The sequence below is a fragment of the Panthera tigris genome, chromosome A1 (genome assembly GCF_018350195.1).
Source record: "Panthera tigris isolate Pti1 chromosome A1, P.tigris_Pti1_mat1.1, whole genome shotgun sequence".
NCBI classification, from domain to species: Eukaryota; Metazoa; Chordata; class Mammalia; order Carnivora; family Felidae; genus Panthera; species Panthera tigris.
Genome location: NC_056660.1, coordinates 46,075,001 through 46,101,344, shown reverse-complemented (window position 1 = coordinate 46,101,344; position 26,344 = coordinate 46,075,001). Strand labels below are relative to the sequence as shown.

General features: G+C 37.7%; 1 protein-coding gene across 2 annotated transcripts in view; it reads left to right on the top strand.

Annotated features, from left to right (window-relative positions):
• The first annotated feature begins 500 nt into the window (after positions 1 to 500).
• Positions 501 to 26,344, top strand: part of DACH1 (dachshund family transcription factor 1) — a 429,592-nt gene continuing 403,748 nt past the window's right edge. Inside the window, exon 1 of one of the 2 annotated variants that reach the window (XM_042977988.1) lies at positions 501 to 1,635. In XM_042977988.1, coding sequence (XP_042833922.1) covers positions 776 to 1,635 — 860 coding nt within the window. In that variant the 5' untranslated portion in view covers positions 501 to 775. The remainder of the gene's footprint in view (positions 1,636 to 26,344) is intronic. The other variant, XM_007099181.3, reaches the window with a different exon arrangement.

The following is a 26,344-nucleotide window of genomic DNA, read 5'->3' as shown; positions in this document are numbered from 1 at the left end:
GTAGTAGCAGAAGAGAAGTAGATCGTCTCCCTCTCCTTTCCCGACCGCCACTTCTGTGTCCCCGGCTCTTCCTCTCCGTCCCTCGCGTAGTTTCTTCCTTATCCTCCCCCCCTCCCCTCCTTTTCTCGCTCACTCGCTTTCCCTCCGCGTCTCGCGCTCTCGGAGTCTCTGCTCCGAGTTCCTGGTTGGATAATTTGGGTTAATACTAGTGAGTGAGGTTTTTGCGGCTTCAAAGGGTATTTCAAGTTTCCGGAGCTCCTCCCCTCTGCACCGTGTGACAACAACAACTCGTCCAGCCGGCAGCCTGCACTTTTCAGCTCATTTTCTCTCTGTCATTCCCCTCTCAATCTTTGATCAATGTACTTGCCAGGGAGAACCCAAGTCCTTCAAACCTCCTCCTTTTCACCTTCATCCTTAACTTTGTGCTAGAGCGGGACCCACACAACAACAGCCGACCCTCCCCGCCCCCGCCCCCCCCTCCCAAACCAGCCCCCGATCCCAGCCCCCGGAGAGGACTCGCATTTCGACTTGCGGGACACTTTTGTGCGTTTCTCTCCAGAGCGCCTCTCGCGCTCGCCCCTCCTGCGCTCGCTTTCTTGCCCTCACCTCCTTGTTTCCCCCCCTTTCTCCTTCTCGTTCTCCCCTGGAGTTGTTGTTGTTGTTGTTATACCCCCTCGCTCCTTCTCCCCCCTCTCTTTTCCCCCTTCCCCTCCCCGGGGTGTGTGGCAACTTTTCCCCTCGCTTCTCCTTCTTCGCTCTCCCCTTATATGTGACCATGGCAGTGCCGGCGGCTTTGATCCCTCCGACCCAGCTGGTCCCCCCTCAACCCCCGATCTCCACGTCTGCTTCCTCCTCCGGCACCACCACCTCCACCTCCTCGGCGACCTCGTCTCCGGCTCCGTCCATCGGGCCCCCGGCGTCCTCAGGGCCAACTCTGTTCCGGCCGGAGCCCATCGCTTCGGCGGCGGCGGCGGCGGCGGCGGCCACAGTCACCTCCACCGGCGGCGGCGGCGCGGGCAACGGAGGCGGCGGCGGCGGCGGCGGCAGCAACTGCAACCCCAGCCTGGCGACCGCGAGCGGCGGCGGCGGCGGCGGCGGCGGCGGCAGCGGCGGCGGCGGCGGCGGCGGCGGCGGCATTAGCGCCGGCGGCGGCGGCGCCTCCAGCACCCCCATCAACGCGAGCACCGGCAGCAGCAGCAGTAGTAGTAGCAGCAGCAGCAGCAGCAGTAGCAGCAGCAGCAGCAGCAGCAGCAGCAGCAGCAGTAGCAGCAGCAGCTGCGGCCCCCTCCCCGGGAAACCCGTGTACTCGACCCCGTCCCCAGTGGAAAACACCCCTCAGAATAATGAGTGCAAAATGGTGGATCTGAGGGGGGCCAAAGTGGCTTCCTTCACGGTGGAGGGCTGCGAGCTGATCTGCCTGCCCCAGGCTTTCGACCTGTTCCTGAAGCACTTGGTGGGGGGCTTGCACACGGTCTACACCAAGCTGAAGCGGCTGGAGATCACGCCGGTGGTGTGCAATGTGGAACAGGTTCGCATCCTGAGGGGACTGGGCGCCATCCAGCCCGGAGTGAACCGCTGCAAACTCATCTCCAGGAAGGACTTCGAGACCCTCTACAATGACTGCACCAACGCAAGGTAAAGAGCGGGGGGTAGCCTCCGCCGCCCGCGGTCCCTTTCCTCCCGCCTCCTCCTCACCCTTCCCTCGCTCCCTTCCTGGCGCCTCCAGCTCCGCGCGCCCGCGAGCCGCGCGCCCTGGAGAGCACGGCCCTCTCCTCCCTTTCCTCGAGGCTCGCCAGCCGCTCCCGACCCTCCGACAAGTTGGCACCTCACCCTGCCCAGATCTCGCTCTTCCGCCCGGTCCCCACCTTGCTCGTCTGGGCGCAGGGGCTTGGCTGCTGTGGGACGCGGGAACCGCGAGCCTCGGGGCGGAGGGGGCGGGAAGGAGGAGGACCGTGCATTTCCAGGAGCCACAGCCCCCTTCCTGGGCCGCGCCAGCGTCTGGGGACCCCTCACAGCACGGCTGCCAGAGTGTGTGCTCCCTCGGACCCGGGTTCCACCGCGAGCCGGTGGGGGGGGGGGGGCACCGGCGGGGCTGGTCGGCGGCGCCCGAGCGGCGTCCCGGGGGCGGGGAGAGGTCGTGACCCCGACCCGCTGGGTTCGGGAGCGGGAAGGCGCGCCCCGGGTGAGGGGCCCGCGAGGAAGCTGCGGGCCTGGGCCTCTTCGAGGCCGGGAGGGAAAAGACCTCCGAGGACGAGAAGCCCCGGAGCGATCCCGGGGGACCCGCTTCGAGCTCAGTCCCAAAGCCCCGAGGGGAAGCCCGCTGAGGGGAGGGGTCTGTGTGTGCGCGCACGTGTGCGTGTGGCCGCCTGTGAGCTTGTGCAAAGGAGATAAAGGGGTACGTTTACCCCGGGGCAGATGCGAGGGAACCAGCGGGTTTCCTTCTGCAGGGGGAGTTGACGGGTGCCTGAGACTCTTGGAAGCTGAGCTGGAGAGATGGGGAAGGAAGACTGAAGCACACACTCTCTTTCTCTCTCTCTCCAAATTGTTTTTCTTTTTCTTTTTCTTTTTTTTTCTTTCTTTACTTTTTTTTTTTTTTTTTGAAGGTTAGTAGCTCACGCAATGAGCAGGTGCAAGCTTTGCACTGGGGTGTTCCGCAGACCTGAATCCCCCGTGCTGTGGCTTCCACAGCCCGGCAAAGCGCGCGAACCCTGGAGGCCAGGGGACCCGGTGCCTGGCCCGACCGGTTTTATGCTAATGAACGCTCACTGGGGGAGGATCTACCGAGAGGGGGCGGGAGTGGGGTAACTTGTCAGTTTCGGGGTGGAAATGTTCTTTCCACCCGCTTTCACAGTGCAGCCTGGTCCCCCGTTCCAGGCAGAGGGAAAAGTTGAGATGCCTGGAGAAAGAGAGTAGGGAAACTTGGATACCAGAAGCGGACGCGTGGGAACTGCGCGCAAAATTTGCGCGGGGACTGCGATACCCTCCAAATAAGTTTAAGACCGGGAGAAGGAAGAGAGTTGTACTCTTTTAGGAGGTGTGTCCCCTAATAGAGCTAGGGCAACTGAGCTGCGAAGGAAAGAGGGGTAGGACGAGACCAAAAGGAAACAGGGGTGAAAAAGCCCCTAGCTATTACTTCCTTGGAAGACTTCTGGCTAGTGCCCCGGGAAGGCTGTAAGACGAAAGCTGACTCCAACTCGAACCTTGCGAATGTCCTATTCTGACCTAGCCAGAAACTCTTTTCCTTGTTTGCCATCCTTTGCATGGGGTCTTGAGTGTGTGTCTGGGTTTTGAACCTTCATTTCTATTATTTTTGGGTGACTGCTGAGAGCGCGTGCATGTGTGTACGCGCGCGCGTGCCCAAGAGGATGGACAGGTGGCAGTAAAGATTGAGGGGTGATCTTGATCACTAAACGTCATTTACCGAGATAATTGGAGTCCTAGGACGTCCAGAGGATAAAATATTTGCCAACAATGTATTGTTAAAAGTACTCAAATCAGGGCAGAAAATTGTTACAGTTGGAAAGAATGCTAGTTGAAATTTGAAGCCAGTTGGTTGTTATGAAATTGTCTACCTATCTAGTAATTTGGTGAAAAGCTACTGTGTTTCTCTTTAGTAATCAAACCATTCTGCTCTTGAAATCTCTTTGTGTGTTTCTTACAGCACATACTGTACTCGATAATTAATGACCATTACACATAACACACACACACACAAAAATTGCCAGAGAAAACTTCTTTCAATGACTGCAACGTTACAATCAATGTAAAGCAGGTAGTGGTACCCCTCTTATAATTACTCCCTTGATTTTTTTTCCCCTGAAATTTTGCTTAGTGTTTGTAATTGAAGTCCTCACTATACGGTTGGAAAATATTCTTAAAGTTACTAACAAAAATGTTTTAATTAGTTTTTTTTTTCCCCTGAGGTTAACAATAGCTCTGGAGTTTAAACTTTCACAGCCAACATAAGTTAAATCCAATAGAACTATTATATCTCTTCAAAAATATTTCATCAATATTCTAATTATGTTTCAATCACCTCGTCTTAATATTTTACAATTACACGTGTTATTCTAAAACTCAGTTTCAGGTTATTTTTAAGTTAAACGTGGTTAGTTTGTTGATTTACTCTTGCGTTTGATCTTTCATCATCTACAAGCCTTACTCAAACCTATATACATGCAAATACAGCAGTCATTAACCTTAGAAGATGTGTAATTGGAGATCTTTACCTAGGTTTTCTTAACTCTGCACTGTAATCAAACCTGTAAAAAATCAATTTGTAAATCAAAACTGTAAAAAAAAAAATAGAAAACTTATCGTGGAACTCCCTGTCACTAAAACATATTGTTTGCATTATATTACACTATTATTTTTAATGATAATTACAAGTGTTACTGTCTTATTTCTTACTTTGAAAGCAATACCTACAATACTTGCACCTTGGATCTTCAAAACTAAAATTACTCTTTCCATTCAAGTCCAGTTTATGCCTTTTCTATTAAGATCCTTTTTCATTCACCTAGATATATTGATTTCTTTCATTCTGGTTTCTTTCTCCTTTGGCTATTTAAGAGACGATCTAAAGGAATAATTTATGCAGAGGGTAAGACAAACTGTGCAAAAGGCAAACTATATAAAATAATATATACATAGTGTATAAGAAACATCAAATCTTAGCACTCTCATCTTTTTACAGAACATATATCTAATTCTGTCTCTTGATAGCATTTAGATACCAGGGAATCTGAGAAACCAAAATGATATCAAAGAGAAAAAAGGTTCATAAACTTGCTCAAAGTGGCTCAGTAAGTTGGTGACAAACCTTAGAGTGGATTTAATTTGCTTGGGGCTATTGCATCAGTATGCTATCTATAAAAACTAGAATAAATGTTGAAGCCATCTGTCACTACCACAAGGAGATGAAACAGAGACTATCACTTGCTTGATAGTAAAGCTAAAAGTAAGAGTCCAAAAATGAGAGAATATGTAAGGAAATATATTTAAAAGTTGTCAAAGGACAGAGTCTGACCTTGATCAGCTTCCTCCAATTATTATTTTTAAACTAAACATTAGTTGCATGAACTTGGCTGGTGCATCAGAGGTCACTTAATTAACTGGTAACCACTAAACAGCAACAACAAAAGAAAAGTAATTATGTACATGGTCAAGCCTCTGTTTGTATGAGTCAGTCGCTTGTTTGTAGATTTGGGTTAGGATTCAATTTTCTGTGAATTCAGGTAATAAAAAGTGACTGCTGTATTGTGTTATCTAAAATGTTTATTTTTTGAATATTGCCAGAGGGAGATTTTGTTTCAGGATCTTTCAAACCAGATTGTGATTTGGGTCTTATGTAGCCCTAGTATTGTGGAGGTTTTTAACTTAAATAGATTCCAGTTGGTTTTATCAGACATTTTATATGCATATAGATATATTCACAAATAGTATTCCTTTGTCTTAAAAGTCAATACTATCCATAGACAGCAAATTGAAAGACTTTTCAAGTCTTTTTTTGTCCAGTAGTAATATATGGATGCAATTTTACTGTAAGAAATATAAAATATTCTCCAACACTTGGCTCTGTTGTTTGTCAGGAGTTTTAATAAAGATGGCAAACTGAACCAGTCTATATGTATTGAACATTTCCCCCACTGCATGTTTTTCAATGGCATGGACTTACACACTTCTGCATTGGTAATAGAAAGTTTCAACACAAATACAGATTCACTTCTCACAGATAATTACGATACTTGGCACAGAGAGATTAAAATTACTTCGAATGAAGAGAGACTATGCTTTTGAAGTTTTTGTATTACAGTCGATTAATGGCTCCTGTAAAGCCTAATGTTTCATTTTATAACATTTCCTAAATAATATGACATAATTAGAAGAGTAAGGCCTAAAATATGCAACTTTAAGTTTGGTTCTGCCACTTGTTTCTGTATACGTTTAAACTGTTACTAAGTTATAGTTTAATTAATACATAAACAAAATCTAAGAATATTCTAACCTAGGATTTACCTTGTTCAATCAAATTGTATTATGTAATGCAAATTCTTGAGTTATTTGGATATTTTTCAACCTGTTGTTTTTCTTGAGTTAGTCTCCAGTAATGCACATAATCGTTATTGTAAAGACTGCACATAGTTATGAAGATGGTTTACTTTCTGAACTCCACAGATGATTAGCTAATGCTCTGAGACACTTAATTTGATTTGCACATAGGATATTTTATTTTGTGAAGCTGCAAACATTATATAAAATAAACAGACTTTTTTGTTTTCATAGTTCCCTTACAAAAATTCTTTGTATCACATTTAATACAGACTTTGTGAACCTTCTTCTGATTAGTCCAAATCTGCTGTTACTTTTTTGTTTAATCTACATTTCACAGAAGTTGCGTATAAATTACCGAGACCAATATTAGCCATTCTCTTTTTGCCTCACTACCTCCCCCAACCTCCTGAGATGTGACACCCAATATTGATTAAAGTCTTGGCTGGATTTGAGCATAAATCACTCTTCTCTTTGGTGATTTACCATGTGTGATTCACCAGCATACGAAAACATAATATGCTTTATTGTTTCTCATTTGATGTTTTGTTTTTGGAATGTAAGTAGCATTTGTAAATTAGCTTAATGTGCAACCAAGTAGTTGTTATTTTAGGAACAATTTGTGCTTTGACTATCAATTAGTGTTATTTTCTCTTTCCAAGTTATTTTACTAAATTGTTTCATACAATTGCCTTTGTTAATCAAGTAAAATAATCATTTAAATTGCACTGTAGTAGCAACATAGAACCCATGTATTGCAAAATTTAAGAAATGCAACTCTCACAGGTTGTAAACTGTTTCCCTTTGAATCTTTGAAGAAATTATATGAAGTAAGCTTTCTAAATAGGGACAGGTGAGTCTTCTAGATTTCACCCAATATTTTGATTTTAAGGTTTTCGTCACTTGTTTCTTTAAAAAAGTTAAAGTCGGCCAGAATTTTATCTTTCAAGAATTTAATTTTCAGATTGTTCACCAGAAAAAAAAAAAATCACATCGTTATAGACTTTTAAAATGACAGGGAATATAAAATAAAGTTGATATTAACTATTTGGGTATTTAAATATAAATAATATGTAATTAAAATAAAGTTTTATCATTTTATATTTGAATTGATATAAAAATAGAGTGACCTTACCATGTACCAGCATGTGCCATCCTCTTAACTACTGAGTTACTAGATTGTGATTGGTCAGTTATATATATACATATATATATATCCATACATGTGTATTCTTGTTTAAGTTCTACAGGTTAAAAATTTTAGCTAAGAATGCATTTATATTTACACTTTTAGGCTTTGAGACTGCATTAGGGGACCTCTTTTCCATTATATTTATTATGTTCAGTAATTTATTTTTTAATGAAGAAAACCCTGAATTAAAAGCTCACCAAATGGGGCTTAGCTGAGCGTCATATCAAAGGCCCTGATCTTCACATTTACGTGTTTCAGGCATAGCAGACGCTCTGTGAGCCCACATTGTGCTCAAATTCCTTTACTTTTCTTCTCAATTTGTCTGAAGTATTTCCAGGCAAAAGTAATTTTTTGCTACAGTAAGTGTCTTTCAAAATAACTTTTAATTGTTGATATGTGCTTTTTAGTATATGCCACAATACAGAAATTACTTCATTCAGATACTGAGATTAGTTTACCAAATTGTTTCTTTGGAAAACAAGAACACCGAGATTAGTATATTTACGTTTGGTCCAGTAATTTGTTATTATTAGATCAACTCGTGGGTCACTTTATTTTGATGTACCTATTTACTTTGAGAAGTCTTCTAAGAATTTGTAAAGAGTGTGTGTGTTACAGTTCATGATATTTAAATGTGCAAATGACTATGAACAGAATTTTTATCCATTCAATATAAATTAGTCAATTAGACAATCAATCAGTGAAATTTTACTGTTTTTCAAAGTAATGATAGAATTAAAATTAGTTGAATAAAATAGCAGACAATCATCCCCTTTGTATATGTAGTCATATATAGATAGAGATAGAGCTATAGGTATACAGATATATAAAATCATATAGAGAATGACTCAAATCATTACTTAATCCAAAACCAGGGACCTTGAACCAAATATATTTTAAATTTCTGGTGTATTCTTACCTGGACTTACTTTATATGCTAAGAGGATTCTAATTCACCCATTTAAACAAATTCATCTGTAGTTTTCTAAGTTGGATATTGAAGTGGCCAATGACTGAATTTTGTTAAAGGTGTGGCCCTGTTGCTTTCTGATTCAAATTAGCTTGGAGCTGGTCCAGGATATCAGTCTGGGATTCTTTTACATGTATAAAAGTACGTGACTTGAGTGAAAGTTGTCAAAGACAACTTTACTGAACTGGAAAACTCACTATATCATTATTTAATTGCTCTTCTATTTTTGTGCTTATAAGTATATTGAAATGTCTAATACTGTGCAGCACAGTGATGCAGTGAATAGCTACTTGCTTTTAAAAAAGTTTTAGAGAGCAATGATTTAAAAAGAAGACAGCTTAGCTGAAGCATTTAAAACATATTATTATATAAGATGAATATAATACCTGGAATCCATTGCATGTTTCTCAGAGGAAGTCAAAACTACTATGATCTGAAGAACATAAATGTAATTTAATGTAAGTAGACTTATAATAATCCTGCAGTGGATTTTGAAGGTAGTATATATGTTTGACAAAAAAATTGAATATGCTTTTCAGGCATGATTTTCACGAAAACAATAATGAAATAGGCAATTTAGTATATTGGTTACTTTTGGTTCGTAACATTGAAGAGCTGAGGAATGTTTTCTTTCCTTAGAATAAATGAATGGAGAGGTAAAGTATTAAAAAGTCACAGTGTAACTTATCTTTGAATTTATATAGTATCAATTAGGTTGCTTTTCCAGTCACAACACGAAAATAATACTTTTCATCAAGGACAAACAAGACATATTCAGGAAAGAAAGAGTACTAGTTGAAAGGGAATTATTTTATGGAAACACATAGAAGCATTTTCAGTGAATACTTGCTAATTCAATTTAAGGGATGCTGGTCATTTCTTAAGGAAAGATAATGAAAATAAATCTCTAGAATATGTTAATCAAGAAATACTTTATTATATTCACATATCAAGCATACAAAGTATTTTGTTAAAATCTTAAACTGATTATATTCTGCAATTTTATTAATAGCAACAGTAAATGGGTTGTATTATTCATAACCCTATATTACGTATGAACAAAGCAAATCGCTGAAGGTGTAACAAATCTTTGAACCTATCACAACTCTACGAAAATATACTGACATATCCTAAAATGTTAATTCCTATTTTATATTGAAAATATCTTCAAAATAATACTGTTTCTTGAGTTAGGCAATATGTAGTTCAATGGCCTCTGGATTTTAAGTGAATAATTTAGAACACTTTTAACTGTCCTATTACCAGTCACACATTTTGTACTAAGATAGATGCCCTTGTGTATGCAACAGGTGTAAAATTTTTATCAGTATTTTAGAAGTCTTGGTGGTGGATATCTTTGTTTATATTAACCGTAGCCTATGTGTAGTCTATGTTTTTATGCTTAAATAATTATAATATCTTCATTAGAAAAACTTTTACATGTATGTGTATGTGTGTTTGTATTCTTTCACCCCCTCCCCCCAAATGCGCGCACACTACACACACACACACACACACTCTTGTAGGACATAGGGCCGGAGGACAAACAACTTTTACCAAAAAACTGACTTTAATTTTGCCTTCTGCAATTTAGTGAAATATAAAATAACACTGAAAAAGAAATTCTGTTTTACTGAATGATAATAGAAAATATATTTAGAATTAATTTTAGCACGAAAGAAATAATTTATACTTAAATATTTTAAAGTGTAATTATAATAAACAATGTTCTATTGTTAGTAAGACAATGATTAAAAACTTATCTTAATTTTTCCTATACCTTTATGTTTATGATAACTGAAGTGTACTTTTAATTCTCTCCAGAAAATATTTGTCAGAGAATTATCTTATTTGTATGAAATAGATATTAAACTATTAGGTACTAGAATCTGTACATTATGGAATAACATTTAATGTGGTTGATGTCATTGCTCCATTTTTTTTATTAGTTTATTTCATTGCTGCTTGCACTTTGGAGCAAGCATATCCTTTACAATCAGTGGATAAATGATAGGAAAACAATTTCATAACTTAAAAAAAACGATTGCTCTTCTAAAAGCTTTGCCATCAATGCGATGAGTTAGGAATGAGGTCAGGGGTTAATCTGCAGGTCTACATAAGAAGTGTATTACCACTTCTTGCAGTGGACTGTCATTGTCTTTCAAAACACCTGGTAGAGGTCCAGTTAAATGAAATCAATTACTTTCTCAATCATTCCATGGCATTTGTCAAGTCATTACATCATTGGTAAAAGTGCAAGAATGCATGCATTTTTTGGTGAAGTAGAAAAGAGGTTAAAAAACAGTGACTACTTGAAAAATTCTGCCTCCTCTAAAGCTTGTGGAATTAAAAACAACCTTGCACATAGTAAATGCAAAATGACATTCAAGTTCACCTTTGCATTTTGTTACCAAAAAAGAGACATATTTCATACTACTTTTTGCATTATCTTGTATGCGTATATATTTATAAGTAAAAATGATTTCAAGATATTTTATGACTTGTGAGCTCTGACACCCTTATTCTTACCCTCTAAGTACCCTCTGACAAGTGCGTATTATAATCCAAGATGAATATATGTCTGCTGTTCACTGATTTTTTTCTTCACCCCATTGATAGTACATGCAGATTTGAACTTGTAGCCAGCAACAGTGCTTCCATGCTTCAAATTGCCAAAAGACCCCCAGGGATAGAAACTTGACCTGCTTTTATGAAACCATAGAATTACATTTATACAAGTTACCCCATGGGAAAGGAATGAACTGATCCCAATTCAAACCTTAATATTGGAGCCTTCTGGGTCAAATTTGATTTTTCTTTCTGTTAACACCTGTTTGGCTACCAAATTTAGTAACTAGGTGTTTTTAGGAAATTTAAAAAATATCATTCATAAATGACACTTCACCAGTAAGCCAAAGTGTCATCAAAATTTTGCAGATATTCACGTTTTCACATGGGAGTAAGATGTTACTTTTAAAAACGAAGTATCTATGTTTTAAATATACGTCCTAGATATAAGTAGTTTAAACACAAAATTGTTTAATCGGACATTTATTTTGTACTTTTTATTGATTTCCCTCCACTAAAGAGTCAGCCCAAGGAGAGGAAGAAACTTTTTTAGGGAGTTGCTCCCTGTGATAACATTTCAGAGTAAGGATTTTTAATGGATAAGTTTAATTTTCTTAGACTTGCATTTTAAAAGGTTATATTCCTTATTTTACTTTTTGTTGGACTATATGAAGGGATTTCCTGAAGCCTGCTTTTACCACTAATAGTAACACATGAAGGTGGTTAATGATAAATTGGATACATAAAAGCTATTCCTGTTTTAGTTGTATGTACTTTATGTGGTTGGGCCTACACTGTAAAACTGAAGTTAATCATGTGTTCACAATAGGTGGGTAATAGCTTGCTTATTTTCTGTAATATCAAAATGCTATATCCTACATATACCAATGGATAACGAATGTAAATGGGTAAGGCTATAGTGTCTCTTTGCTTATAATTGATGGTATTAAATGACCATCATGAGACTACCGAACATTCTCCATATAGAATGACTTGTTCTCAATCCTACATGCACAGCAACACTTTATGAAAGATAAAGCAACATGCGTACATTTTTACCCCTACTCAAATATCTGCTGTTACAATTATGATGACTAAATAATCTCATGATAGGATTTTGGAACCAAGCTTAGCATGTTCCTTCCCCAATTCAAAATTAAAAATAATTTTAAAGACTTTTCACCTTTTTTTTTTCACTTAACATTAATAAAACCGTTTGGATGATTGGTTATTTTCCTACAAGAACCAAACATAAAAATTCCTAGTAACAATGCTTATAACAAATCGATTCTTAGAGGAAAACATTGAAATTTCCAGTGGAAAGTATACCACTTTCCTTACTATCATAAGTCAAAATAATCAAGGAGAAAATATTTAGAGCTTTAAACATATGTTGTTTTTTCTTTTTTATTGGCTGTTAGGTGGCAAAAGAAAATATCTTGCTTTCACCATAAGCTAACATTTTTCTGCATTGTCTTGACACTGGAATGAGGCTGAAAAATTAAATCAATTATTTGGATGTTCCCTAAGATTACTTTGATGCCATATTTATAAAATATCAACATTTTTTTTAACGTTTATTTATTATTGAGAAACAGAGCATGAGCAGGGGAGGGGCAGAGAGAGGAGGAGACACAGAATCCGAAGCAGGCTCCAGGTGCTGAGCTGTCAGCACAGAGCCCGACGCGGGGCTCAACCTCACAAACCGGGAAATCATGACCCGAGCCTAAGTCGGACGCTCAACTGACTGAGCCACCCAGACGCCCCTAAAATATCAACATTTGATTAAATATTTCATTTGGAAGTTTGACCCAACTAGTTTGATGATGATTTAACATGGCTGTTGCTCTTCACTTTCTCTCAATCTGACAAAAGGAAGGAAAGGGGGTGGATCACATGACCCAACCACATTATGCTGTTCTAAAAAAGAATCTGGTTCAGGAGAGGCAACCTATTCTGACTTTTGTAATGGTGATAATATGAAGTTTCTGTGACCTTTTTTGTCTTCTAGTGGCACTTTGCAGGTCCATTTCCAATAATGATTGATGGTACACCACATGAACTGCACAAAGAAAAAATAATTTAAAAATGTTTGCCATAAAATGCATGAGAGATAGAACTTTTATATTTTAGATAATTCTCTATGAGTAGAGTAATCCTTAATGTTGTACAAGATTCTACGTCATACTTAATGTAGAAAGCCTTCCAACACCAAACTACGTTTCATCTTCTTAAATATCTTTATCATCTAAATTATCCTCATAGTGATCTTGTTGTTTTTTTGGTAGAAACTCTAGTGAAATTGTGCATGAAAATATAAATGCTTATCATGAAATTTACCTATAAGCATCTAGCCCCAAACAGAATAAAAACAGGTTTTTGAGCTGTTGAAATTCAGATTGGTTTCCCCAATTTTAACAGTGTGAAAATGTAATATTTTAAAATTTATTTTGCTCCAAGTTTAGGAAATAAAATTAAAAATGGTATATTTGATCTAGAGTAAACTTCTTAGCTCTTTCTTTTGGGGAGTAGGTTAAATAAGGGCCCATGACAGGGATGCTGTTTGTTTTTCACAAAAGTTGTTTGTGATTTCAGGTACTCTTGGGAAATCTCTTGATCAGATTCACATCTGTTCCTGTCAAAGTGGGTGCTAAGATACCGGTCACCCAGCAACCATGTCCAAGAGGGAATTGGGCCGATAATAACTTCAAAAAGGAATGACAGATGCTAGATTAGGATGAAAGACAAAACGCATGAAAAATGAGCTTGTTAGAATCAAAAATTTGTTCAAGCACCTTTATGCAAATTAAATGAACATTGAATATTTGCATGCAGTAATTTCTACTTTTTCATTTGATTGAAAAGAAAAGAATAGTGCATTTAAACTCACAAATGTGATTTCTTTCTTTTGTACTAATCAACATACAAAGCCGAATCTCTTTTTAAAAAATCAGATTAGCCACCTGGGTTCTTATATCTCTGCTAAGTGTGTTATAATGTTTTTCTTATAACAATGGTACTTTTTGGGACAACTTAGTTTATCTGATTGTTTCCATAATAAACAGTCTTGTGCGAATTAGGATTATTTTAGGTGAATATAAATCCATTTCTTGAAAAAGCATTTCAAAAGTAACCCTATCCTATTGTCCTTGAAATTGGTTAATGTACATTAATAAAAGATCACTCAAGATGAGTTCACACCAAAAGCACAGGCTTCTCATTGACTGGTTAAATAACAATGCGTTTAAGTAAAGCAGGGTAGTATACCGAAATGAAAACTAGACAGAAAGATCTCTTCAAAATTTAAGATGCCTTTTGATACATTACTAGTTTTTCTATTGAATTGTTCACCTACTAATCAGAATTTAGAAGGGCCTGATAAAATGTAGTGATTGAGAGAGGTTTCTGAGTCTTGGTTTAGCAATGTCTAATGTGGTCACGTAGAGAAATTGATTTTCTTCAGAAATTAATTAATTTTTCATATCGCCCTAAGCTGCAGTTAAAAAGAGTGCATACTTGTCTGTTTTTTCCAGAAATATTGCCTAATCATATTAATACCATTGCCCCAAGGATGAAAAGATAATTGTACAAATGCATTTGGAAATATGTATCACTGAGTATTTATGATTAAATTATGCAAATGACCCAGCTCTCATCCTTTCCAGACCCAGATTGTCTAATTAGGATTGATATGCTGAATAGATGTTCCAGAATTTGAATACAAGCATGTCCAAGGAGCAGAAAATTGGAAATGACAAGGCTGAAATCCAAAGAAAAGTGCCTTTCGTTTCTATACTTTGTTAATGTGCTGTTAGCAGTTGAGGGTTCTTTCTGTCCCTTTGGCTATTTTGTGACTCATATGTCCTATTAGAAACAAGTATGCAAAATGAATTGAACTTTAGCAAATAGCATTTCATTTCTATTTGGTGCTTATTTAAAAATAATAATCCCCTGGCCATTCAAAGAGAACATCACTATTAAGTTGCTTGACACAATGTAAACTTGCCCTTAATTTAGTGATTTTTTTTAACTTCCTCTGAGTTGGTATCAGAACTTTGTTTCAAAGCTAGCTCTCCAAACTTAATGGTATACCAACGCAGTATTTTCCAAGGATATGCTTTCTTGAAAACACAGTCCATTCATTTATTCATTCATTTGTTTACATAAATACCCATCTTTTAATATTTGGAGAAAATTGTTGAAGCAACAGTTCTGATTAGGGGGAAAAAAAAGCAGCACTTTAAATGTAACAATGTTTGAATTTGAGGTCCTCAGCAGGCTTTCTCCCTCATTGATTACATTCATTCATCTTAGATGGAGGGGTGGTAGTGAGGAGCTAGGAAGGGACTGAACTGTCAGGGCTCCGGCCTTTGTTAGGCAGCGGGTAGTCACTGCCTCTGAACTGGCCTGGCTCCTGCTTTCCATCTGCAAGATGATGGATTGCTATGTTTAATACATTTCAGCTTTTGTCTGTCATAGTGTGGACAGACAGTACTATCAGTGATTTCAACAGTGATTAGGGAACCGTTTCAAACCACTCCTATTGGCCAGACAGCTTCCAGGAATGTCTGATGAAACATACTCATTGGCACTCTCACCATGTAAATGTGTAGCTTAACTAGGCAGAGATTGTACACTCGCTGTTTAAACCAGTGCAGAACCCATGGAGAATTTTACTAGATCACATATCTACTTTGGAACAAAATTACATGAGACAATATCATAAGAACATTTTGGGTCTCTAACTAAAATATTCATCCCAAGTGGTCCCGAGTTAAGATAAATTTGAATTCTTTAAATAGTAATAGCATATGCTTAATGGCAGGACTGTAGTCCATAGACTGTGATGTCAGTTGTTGCTATCCTCATCAATATGGAGCTGTTTAGCTATATTGGGAGGGTAGAATGTGAGGACTATGTTACAGCAGTAAGACGTGACATGGCATGTGCTGTGTTGGGATTTGTTGAGCTGTGGGTGCTTTGTGGTTCACAAGTCCAAAGAGTGAATGATTTCAGCAACCAGAAAGCCACTCTGTACCAGCTGAATATTTTCCCTTGAGTGTCTTACTCTATTTATAAAACTGGTGCTGAGAAAATACAATTAACTAAAGGGAAAGAAAATTTATGTTAAGCCATTGATAACATAAGCAAGGTTTTATTTGGAGAATTGGACTTATATCTAAATAAATTGAATTTTATGAATTCTAATGTAAAAATATAATGTAATTTATAATGTAAATTTTTAAATGTATGATAAACCTGGAGTTGTAACCCTCTTAATAAATAGATAATTAACAAATACTAATCCAGCCAAAGTTTTGAAACAGAAATCTAAATCAAGAGAAGCCACTTGCTTTCAACTTATCTCTATTAAATAGGGAAGATGAAAGGGAAAGTTTTGATGGTTAATAGAAAAGAACCAATGAGAATAAGAGTTCCAGATCCCAGATTATATTTTCCCTGACTGATATGGTTCTTATACAGCAAAATTTTCACCTGAGATCTTTTCAGTAAAGGTTTCTGGTTTTGAATATGTGATTACAAATGTGCAAACACACACATCACACCACAAATACACACACACACACACACACCCCGTATTTCTTTTGAACTAGTTCAATAACTAAATGTGTTGGCATTTTAACGTTGCTGATTTAGTAATAAGGACAGGTGGTGTTCTCCCTCCTGGGAGAGTTATAAAAGCATTCATATATTTTGCAAATTATTTTGTTCTTTGTTTTATTTTAAGGCTTGTCTTATTGAAACAATGTACAGCTTAAAAATTGTACATTCATTCAGCATATTCTAAAAGAGTCATCTGTCAAAGTGAATCAAAGATAGAGCTCATAGTAGACTTTTGTACAGAAATTACATAACTGGGCTTAAGTAAATCTGGATTTCTTAATAAAAGCAATTCACAATTTATATAGCACATATGTAGTGAAATAATGTACTACCCCTCAACATTTTTGTACTGCATAATCATTCTAATGGGTGGCTGTCAAATCTTTAGTTGTAGAGTATTGCATATTCATTTATTCCATCCATAGTGTGGGTGGGGGGCAGGCAGGGAAGTGGCAGAATGCTTACTCTTTTAGAAAAAGATGAGGTATAGGGGGCAGCTATTATCCTATGAAATCACTGTGATGTGCAGAATCTCTATTAAGTCAAAGGCAAATGCATGACTGAGGCTACTTGAGTTAAGATTCCTGGCTTTGCACTCTTAGCAGCAGAATGAATGGAAGGAAGAGGAGGTGTCGAGTAAATACTCTGTTCTAAAGTAGAACTGTTTCATGGAATGGCCCTACCTTACCATCCTATACCTCCTCCCTTAACTATTTGTTAATAAGTTTAAGGTCAGTAGAGACTTCAGATAAAGGACCTGGGTGGGGGATAGACCTTAAAGAGAGGAAAGGAATGTTTATACCATATATAAGCTATGGATATCCCCCCCCCCAAATATTATAGAAAATATAACTGGTTGGCAAATTTACATGTGTATTTTACCCATTGGTGAACCTTTCTGGGCTATTCAGAATTAGGTCTTGTGTAACATTGGGAGTATAAATGTGTGTGTGTGTGTGTGTGTGTGTGTGTGTGTGTGTGTGTGTATGTGCACGCACGCACGTGTCCACGTGTACACCACAGGTTGCCATCCCTTGTTATACACATTGTTGGTCTTGTGTTTAGTTAAACACCATAATTACAAGGTAATACAAGTCATTTGTCTTACTGTGGCTAAATAAAGAAAAAAATGTGTGCCAGAAATGAAATGAATGAGTTTCTCATGAAGCTAAACGAACAAGTTTGCTGTCTGCAAACGGTCTCAGAGCGGAGGAGTGTTAGAATCCCTGTTAATCGATCCATCCATTTCCAGCCATGGCGCGAGCTCACTGGCTTCTGCATGTGCACACAGCAGCTCTGGTCTTAGCTGTTACTGGTGGGTAGATCCAGAGATTGGGGGGAAATAAAGAGTCAGGCCAGCAGGTTCAACTTCTTATTTCTCAGTAGCTTCCTATAATGATTCCACCTCTAATGAGGTGAATTACTACTGCATGAAAAAGGAGAAAAAAGGGTTTTGGCCATCTTAGCTAATAAATCACATTGACTGCATGGCTGATCAGATCAATTGTGCATAAATCAGTGCCTTAAAGAGTCTTAAACTAAGATTCTACCAAAGACCAATCGATCTACTGGCTTGTGTAACGGCACGATCTCTTGCCTATAGCAAACTGAACAGGAGTCCACAATATTGAGACTGTTAATATGCTGTCAAATGTTGAAATGGATGTTTTCAGATCTCCGAGGCATGGCCAAGATGAGTAAAACAGTTGTGACTGTGTCAAGTCAACTGACAGATATATTTTTGTCTTCTCTAGTTCACTTTTGTTAGCTAGGTTAGCAAGAAAATTCAATTCTCAAGACATACATGAAAATTCGGGTGTGAAGTCTTTGTTAATAAGCATAATTTGAGGGGATTGTTTCCAACAAAAATATTATTATGTTATTTCCAAAAGAAATTGTCATGAGGATCCAAGAGAAGTATTTCATTACCACAATAGCTGTAGATTTGAGATTTACTCATCTATAGACAACTTGGAGTCATGAGAACAATCAAGAAACTTGATTTCAAGTTCCGATGATATCAATTACTAGCTGGGAGATGTTGGGTTAGTCAACTGGAACCTCCATATTGTCAAATGTAAAATAGGGATAATGAAGATAACTTTTCTATTTATTTCAAAAGAAGGTTGCGAGAATAGGAATGTGATAATAGTTATTTGAAAGCATTTCAGAAATGGTAAGGTACTTTTGAAGAGTTGTTATCTCTTTAGAATTCTCAATTACTTCTTTATTGAGATATAATCTACATATAACATTCCACAACTTTAAAGTGTACAATTATATACTTCAAAGTTGCTAAGATACTAGACCTTAAATGTTCTTACCCAATTGAATTTTTAAACTCCTTTTACCAGAACAGCTTATAAAAGCATAAAGAAAATTCTACTTTGGTCCTTGCTATCACACTTTTCACCTCTTTTTAAGGAAATAACAGTGAAATTATAACAACTGGGACGAAGAATTTGGGAATTTTGAAAAATTACAAAGTCTTTTTAGAAATATAATATTACTAAAATTTTATTGGCAGTGCCTTTCAAAAATATTTTTAGTAATGGTTAACATGGTTAAATCTTTGAAAAGCAAAAAAAGACAAAATATAGCCACAGCATATGAAAGGATAACTTACTTAATTTCGCAGAGAATGTCATTCAATATCTATGGTAACTGCCATGCAATTCTCTAAGAAAGTAGAGATTCCAGAGGAATTTAAATCAGTTATTTTCTTTTTCTTTATGCTAAAGCAGGTGCTATCGAAACTTTGATTTCTTTTTAAATTGGCTAGAGCATTCTATTATAGTTATGTCTCTAGGATTTTCTTAAACCAAATACATAATCTATAATTATTCTCTACCAAACATCCCCAAATCCCCCAAATGATTATTTTCTGTAGTCTCCTATTTTGAAAATAAATTTGGGATAGGCATTCAAGCATCTTAACATAAAATTTGGTGTCTGCCAAGTATTTTGTGAACTCATCAATATAATATAATGTTCCCTATTTCAGAATACCATTGTTCTGCTTTTGTTTGTAGATTTATGACAATGTCTTGACATTTTTGTAAATTATGTAACACACACTGTTTCTCCCTTGTTATATTGTGAAATTTAGTAGGTTGTTGAAATTGGATCTGATTGATTTTCTCCTTGGCATTTGTCTACAAAAGCATTTCATGTCTAAAATTCACGAGAGGAGGAGAAACCCAGGTGGATTTCTTTTGCTGCATTTTTCCTTTATGTATCTAAAGTTTTGAAATATTTGTGATCAATTGTTAACAGTTTTAAATGTATCTATAGAGGTTTTGCTGAAAGAGCATAGTTGGCTATTTCTTGAACTTCTTAACTAACTTAGAAACTTGAGTAAATTTAATTTCTGGTGAATAATAATTACCTCCCTGGGATTATTGTAGAAGATTATGTTGCACCTATTGTTAAAACTTTCAAGTATTTTCTGGCATATAGTAGGCACTCTTATTATAAGTACAATTGACTTTTTAAAAGAAATGTTGTTTGCATATTACTGAATTATATTAAAATATTCTTATGAGATTCTTAGTTTTAGAGCATTTTTTTATTATGATCAAGAAATTAAAGCATGAATAGAAATGTTTGAGACTTTGATGTAGGAAAAAAACCCCAAAATAAACATGTAGAATATTAGTTCTTAAGTAGAATATAAGATGTCTTTGGTTCCTGAATGTATCCCATGTTCTTGTAGTACTTAAAGCACACATATTTAAACCTTGTATATGTTACACCCATAGGTTTGTAAGGTTGAGATTTTGTCTTCATGTCAGTTATTATTAATTAATGTTTAGCCATTGGATTAATTATGAAAGGTCCCCACGTACATAATTTTTAAAGCACCTGAAATTCATGGGGCACCTGGGTGGCTCAGTTGGTTAAGCGTCCAACTTTGGCTCAGGTCATGATTTCACAGTTAGAGTTCGAGCCCTGCATTGGGCTCTGTGCTGACAGCTCAGAGCCTGGAGCCTGCTTAAGATCCTGTGTCTCCCTCTCTCCCTCTCAAAAATAAATAAACATTAAAAAAAAGTTTTTTTTTAAATTTTTTTTAACGTTTATTTATTTTTGAGACAGGGAGAGACAGCATGAACGGGGGAGGGTCAGAGAGAGAGGGAGACACAGAATCCGAAACAGGCTCCAGGCTCTGAGCTGTCAGCACAGAGCCTGATGCGGGGCTTGAACTCACGGACCGCGAGATCATGACCTGAGCCGGAGTTGGATGCCTAACCGACTGAGCCACCCAGGCGCCCCCAAAAAAAGTTTTTTTTAAGCACCTGAAATTCGAATTGAACGGCCAGACCAAATGTAAGGGTATATACGTCTGCTGTTTAAAACACTACCGATGATAAGACTTATCGCTACTATTATCTGTGATTATTATATGTTAGAAATGTGTTCAGTAGGATATCTCTTTTTCTTTCACTCCATATAGTAGCCATTAGAGGCAGGTTCAATCTGACTTTAAAGAATGTTAAGGGCACTGAGGATCAGAGCAGTTAGTTAACTTGCTCACAATTACACAGCTAGTACATAGCAATCGAAGGGAATTGAAGTGAGGCAATTCAATTTTAGAACTTTATTTTCTATGTTATGTTTTTCTATTCAAATAACAGTTAACCTGTGACTCTAATATAGACTATAGGTTGACAATTATAAATTGTTTGGAAAAAATAGTCATAATATTCATTTCTTGAAAATATTCAAGATGTATGTGTGTGCTCTGTGTCTGTAGCAATTTAGTAATTTTATGGGAAAACTTTAATATTGTTTATAGTTCTGAGATTTTTAGAATCATTGTTACACTGACGGTGTAGAGCAAGCCAGTTGTAATTTATTTCTTCATGAGAATTGCAGAAGTGACATTAAGTTTTATATCCATTAACACTATGGATTAATTTTCATCATCTCTTTAAGAGATAGAAGCCTATTGTATACCCTTCCAAGTAAAACAGTATATTCTCTTATGCCTTTTTTATTTCTTCAATCTTGTTACGATGTATTTTTTAAATTTTGAGTTCATTATCATCAAAGGGAACCTTACCACAAAACAAACCATACAGTACGGTCAAATTTTACCGATAAGATAAAATTGAGAACAATTACAGTATTAATTTATTAAACTAATTCATGCCTTCAGATCAATGGTTATTGGTGGGGAGTAAGAAATATATAAGAATAATTGGGCTATCATCTATTGTAATTCCAGTCCTTTCCTGACAGATTCTAATTCACCCTCTGTGCCTGTTTTATAGTTCCACTGAGTACTATTATTAGAGTAAGCCACACCTATTACTCAAAGGTTATCATTTCTAGTAGTTACAAATAGGCTATTTTTAGAAGCTCAAAATCTATTCATCTGGGCATAGAGTTGGGATTTAAACCTTAGTTGTGTAGTACAAAAGCCTACTCTCGGCAGAGTTTGTACCAATCGCTTCCTGGTTTTTAAACTGGAAAGTAGCCACGGAAAGTTTGGGGTTGGGTCTGTTTTCCTTCATATGTTTTTTGAAATAAGCCTCATCATCCCATCTCATTTACCCACCTGTATGCCTTCTTCCGTCCAGATAGTTTGCTATTCTTTTTGATCCTTAGATCTTTAATTTTTTTTTTCCCGCAGCAGAAAAGGTACTTTGATATTTTGGCATCCTCATACTCCATATGAAGAACTTGTTGTTTATCAGATTGGCACATTTCTGTGATGTGCAAGTTCCTTTGGTAGGTAGGGTACGTGTGTCACTGTGCTCATTTTTGTTTATTCACTTTAATCAAGTGTGGGAAATAATGTTTCTTTACCAGGTAATTATTATGTGTGGAAAGTGATGGAACTCTTGTTCTAGGATATCTACAGTTAAGGTAAGGAGTTAACTGTGGTAGCACTAAATATATAGAATTTTTCTGTTAATATATAGTGTTTCATCAAAGTCTTGCGTGTTAATATATTAAATAAATCAAGACAAAGAGGTATATCATTTAACACTAATTCAAGAGAGAAGGTGTAGTGTTTACATATAAGTTTTAGCAATGATTCCTGTGTTTTTAGTGGTTGTTTGCTGAATTACATCAACTGTGTGTTGAAAAAGTGGCTTGGGCCTTGAGGTTTTTAACGATTTGTGTGAATTCAGAATTGAGTTCATCAGTAGACTGATGATGGTGCCTTTGCTTTGCCACCCTTTTATCCCTGCCTGGGTGGCCGGTCCAGGATGATTTGAACTACTTAGTCACACCTTATGTCATATGAAACTAACAATATTACGTGAAAGAAGTAAATTCATGGAAAACCTCAGTAGTTCTGCTTTAAGATGGTAATTTTAAACACACCAGAATCATGCAGTTTTAAATTCTATTTGTTCATGCTCTTGGGAGTCTCAAACCTTTACTTCCTCCTTTGTAACTTTTAGTGCCAGGATTCAGGTGAGGGACACTTCTGTGAAAAGACAAGGATCCCCTGAAAGGAAGCAGTGCCATTTTCACTTCCTCTAGAGACTCCTGACCTTAAAGATCTCGTTCTGTCCTTTTTCTGCTAAGAAGTTTGAGCCTTTGCATTTATGGCTTCCCTAGGGTAACAGTGGTACTTTTGCGCAAATAGTATGCTCATTTAAATGTTTTTAAGCAATAAATGGTACCAGGTTTAAGCAAGGCGCAAAGTTGCCCGTAACCTTCACAATACATATACCTTTCTATGAAATCCTAACACAATGCATGGTCCATGCACTTTTTCTTTGGTTCATTATGCTGTCTCATCCAAGGGCACTGCAGTCAGGTCTTGGTATATAGTATATTCAAACTGAATTTTATCTTCACTTGTTTGTGTCTAATAAATAAAAGTTTCTTGAAGAAATGTAAATTTCATTGTAGTGTCGCAGATTCAGAATTTAGAGTGCTGTTGTTTTTCAAAATCGAATAGAGTCCCAGAAGCATCATGGCTGTACTTCAAATCACTTTCAGGTAATGTAGGACAGTAATAAGGAGCCATACACAATTTTCATAATGTAGTAGTTTTGATATTGGAATGGTAGAGGTACTTCTAGTCCACAAGCTGTGAAATGTTATTGGAAATTAAGAATCCCTTTAAATGGGTTATGTCCCCACTTCAATATTCATCTTGTTAGCCAGTGTTCTAACAGGACACCCACAAGTCTTCAACAAGTCAGAACAGTTAGATAGCTTTTGACTGGGAAATCATTTTTCAGCCCATTATCAACTTTGCTGAGTAAATTCTAAGAGAAATATTTAAAAATTTGACTTTGAATAGTAGGTGAGTATATGTAAAGTATCTCCTGTATTTTTTTTTTTTTTGGTCTTTCTCCACTAACAATTCCTTATAATTCTTTATCATCCTATTTCCAAGTCTCCTTGGAATTCATGCTCTTCCTCCGTTTCTCACTTGACTCTGCTGTCAGCGTCTTCTACAAAATCTGCCTTTGCACCACGGGATGGTTATTCCTCTTCTGTTGTTAATCCTGTTTTTTGTGCACTTACTCCAGACACTAACCTAGTACATTCCTTATATCATGTAATCCCCACAACAGCCCTATTTCCATTTTCCAGGGAGGGCACTGAGTTACAGAGAAGTTAAATAAATCACCCAATACTAATAAGTAAGTATTAAACGGAGTTGGTCTCTTATCCTACGCTGCACTCCTACCCTAAGGAGAGGTGCAAAAACCCATTTGAGCTTCAGTTTTCTCAGTTGTAAGGGAGCGTAACACCTACCCAGCAAGATGAGGATTTAAGGAAAGGAGACCGGGGGCGCCTGGGTGGCTCAGTCGGTTAAGTGGCCGACTTCGGCTCAGGTCATGATCTTGCGGTTTGTGGGTTCGAGCCCCACATCGGGCTCTGTGCTGACAGCTCGGAGCCTGGAGCCTGTTTCAGATTCTGTGTTCTCCCTCTCTGACCCTCCCCCGTTCATGCTCTGTCTCTCCCTGTCTCAAAAATAAATAAACTTAAAAAAAAATTTTTAAGGAAAGGAGACTGAAAATGAAAGTTAAATGTCCTAGAATTCATAAACTTCATAGAGGTTTAGTAGGAATTCATTAACTGTCCTGTACCATTTTCCTTTTTCCCTGTATTCCGGGTCGTACTTGGGAAAGAAGTCAAGAATTAGCACTTACAGTTAGTCAGTAGAAAGACCATGGTGTCCAGCTTCCTGGTGGCAGTTGTACAGTGACCTTAGAAAACTATAGAAAGGTTTTCCCACTACTAGAGAGTCCAGTCCCACTCACTAATAATACTTGGTTGTCTCCAATGTCACAAACAGATGTGTTTGCTTATGTGAGACAACCACTGTCCAGAGCAGACTCTAGGCTGGCAGCTGTAACTAAATTTAATGTTCACCAACATCTCACAGCTTATTCATGGTGACAAGTACTTCGATTCAAGTATCCTTCCAGTGGATTGAGAAAAATGGGCATATCCTGTCACTGACCAACAGCTTAAACTTTTGGGTGTTTCTAGAGATAAAATTCAAGAAGAAATTGCTTCCTCGTTAGAAAACAGATAGAATTATGTTTTTAATGTTCTATTTTGAGTTGCTGCACCATACAGATAAATACTAAAATATTACATTACTGCTGTTAGCAACCTGTGAGGAAAATAGAGAAGTATATACAAGGCAGATTTGGAAGACAATGAAGAAGTAAACAAAAAGGTTTAACGTTTACAAACTTTTTCTGGTTAAAATCTTGTGACTTCATAACATCCACACATTTTAGGTTTCAGAAAACATCATGGCTCTCTGGAAAATGAAGGCTCTCCCTATGAAGATTGCCCTTGTAGGCTTTTAAAACACACCGTAAAATATTTCCTTGGACCAACAGAGCAACTGTGCCCTCATACTCTAGATATAGGCTAAGATTTTTTTTGCGTGTCCTCCCTTAATTTTACACATGCTCTTTATCTTTTTTAAGACAGAAAGAAAAGTGATAAACTCTTCCTTCAAGTCTATAAATCACACCTCTCTTGAAATCCAAGCATAAAGACATGAACATGATGAAAATTAGAATCAAATTTATCTGCTCAGATATTGGTATGGCCTTTAGAACTTTACTGTGTTCTTTTTACATATTTTATTGGCTTGCTCTCTTTTCACTTTATCCCTTTCTGTTCCTTTCGTTCATTTCGCATCTTTCACTATTCTTTATTCTAATTTTGTATGAGCAAAGGATACATCTATATTAGTGAATTTAATTAAGGCTTCTGAAATTAAAACAAAATGAGACACAAATGTGCAAATGCCTAGAATGACATTTATTTATTTATTTATTCAGTTATTTTATTATTTTATTTTAGTTTGCTTTATTTTTTAAAAATTTTTTTTAACGTTTATTTATTTTTGAGACAGAGAGAGACAGAGCATGAACGGGGGAGGGTCAGAGAGAGGGAGACACAGAATCTGAAACAGGCTCCAGGCTCTGAGCTGTCAGCACAGAACCCGACGCGGGGCTTGAACTCACGAACTGTGAGATCATGACCTGAGCCAAAATGGGCCGCCCAACTGACTGAGCCACCCAGGCGCCCCTATTTTTTATTTTAGAGAGAAAGAGCCTAAGTAGGAGAGAGGGGTAGGGGGAGAGAGAGAGAGAGAATCTTCAGATGGCTCCGTGCTCAGTGTGTAGTCTGCTGTGGGGCTTGATTCCATGACCCTGGGATCATGACCTGAGTCAAAATCAAGAGTCGGATGTTCAACCCACTGAGCTAGCCAGGCACCTCAGAGTGACAATTTTTTGAAAAGACACTAATATCATTTCCAAAGATTGTAGATTGGTCTGGCTGGAGATCAGGATATACTTGTTAACCAGGGGTGGGAGACTGGGTTGCAAATATAGACACTGGCAAGCTCAGGAGGGTTCTTATGTGAGATGACTAAGGAATTTGAACATTATGGTAATGATGAAAAATCAGTGGAAGATGTATTTCTGTTG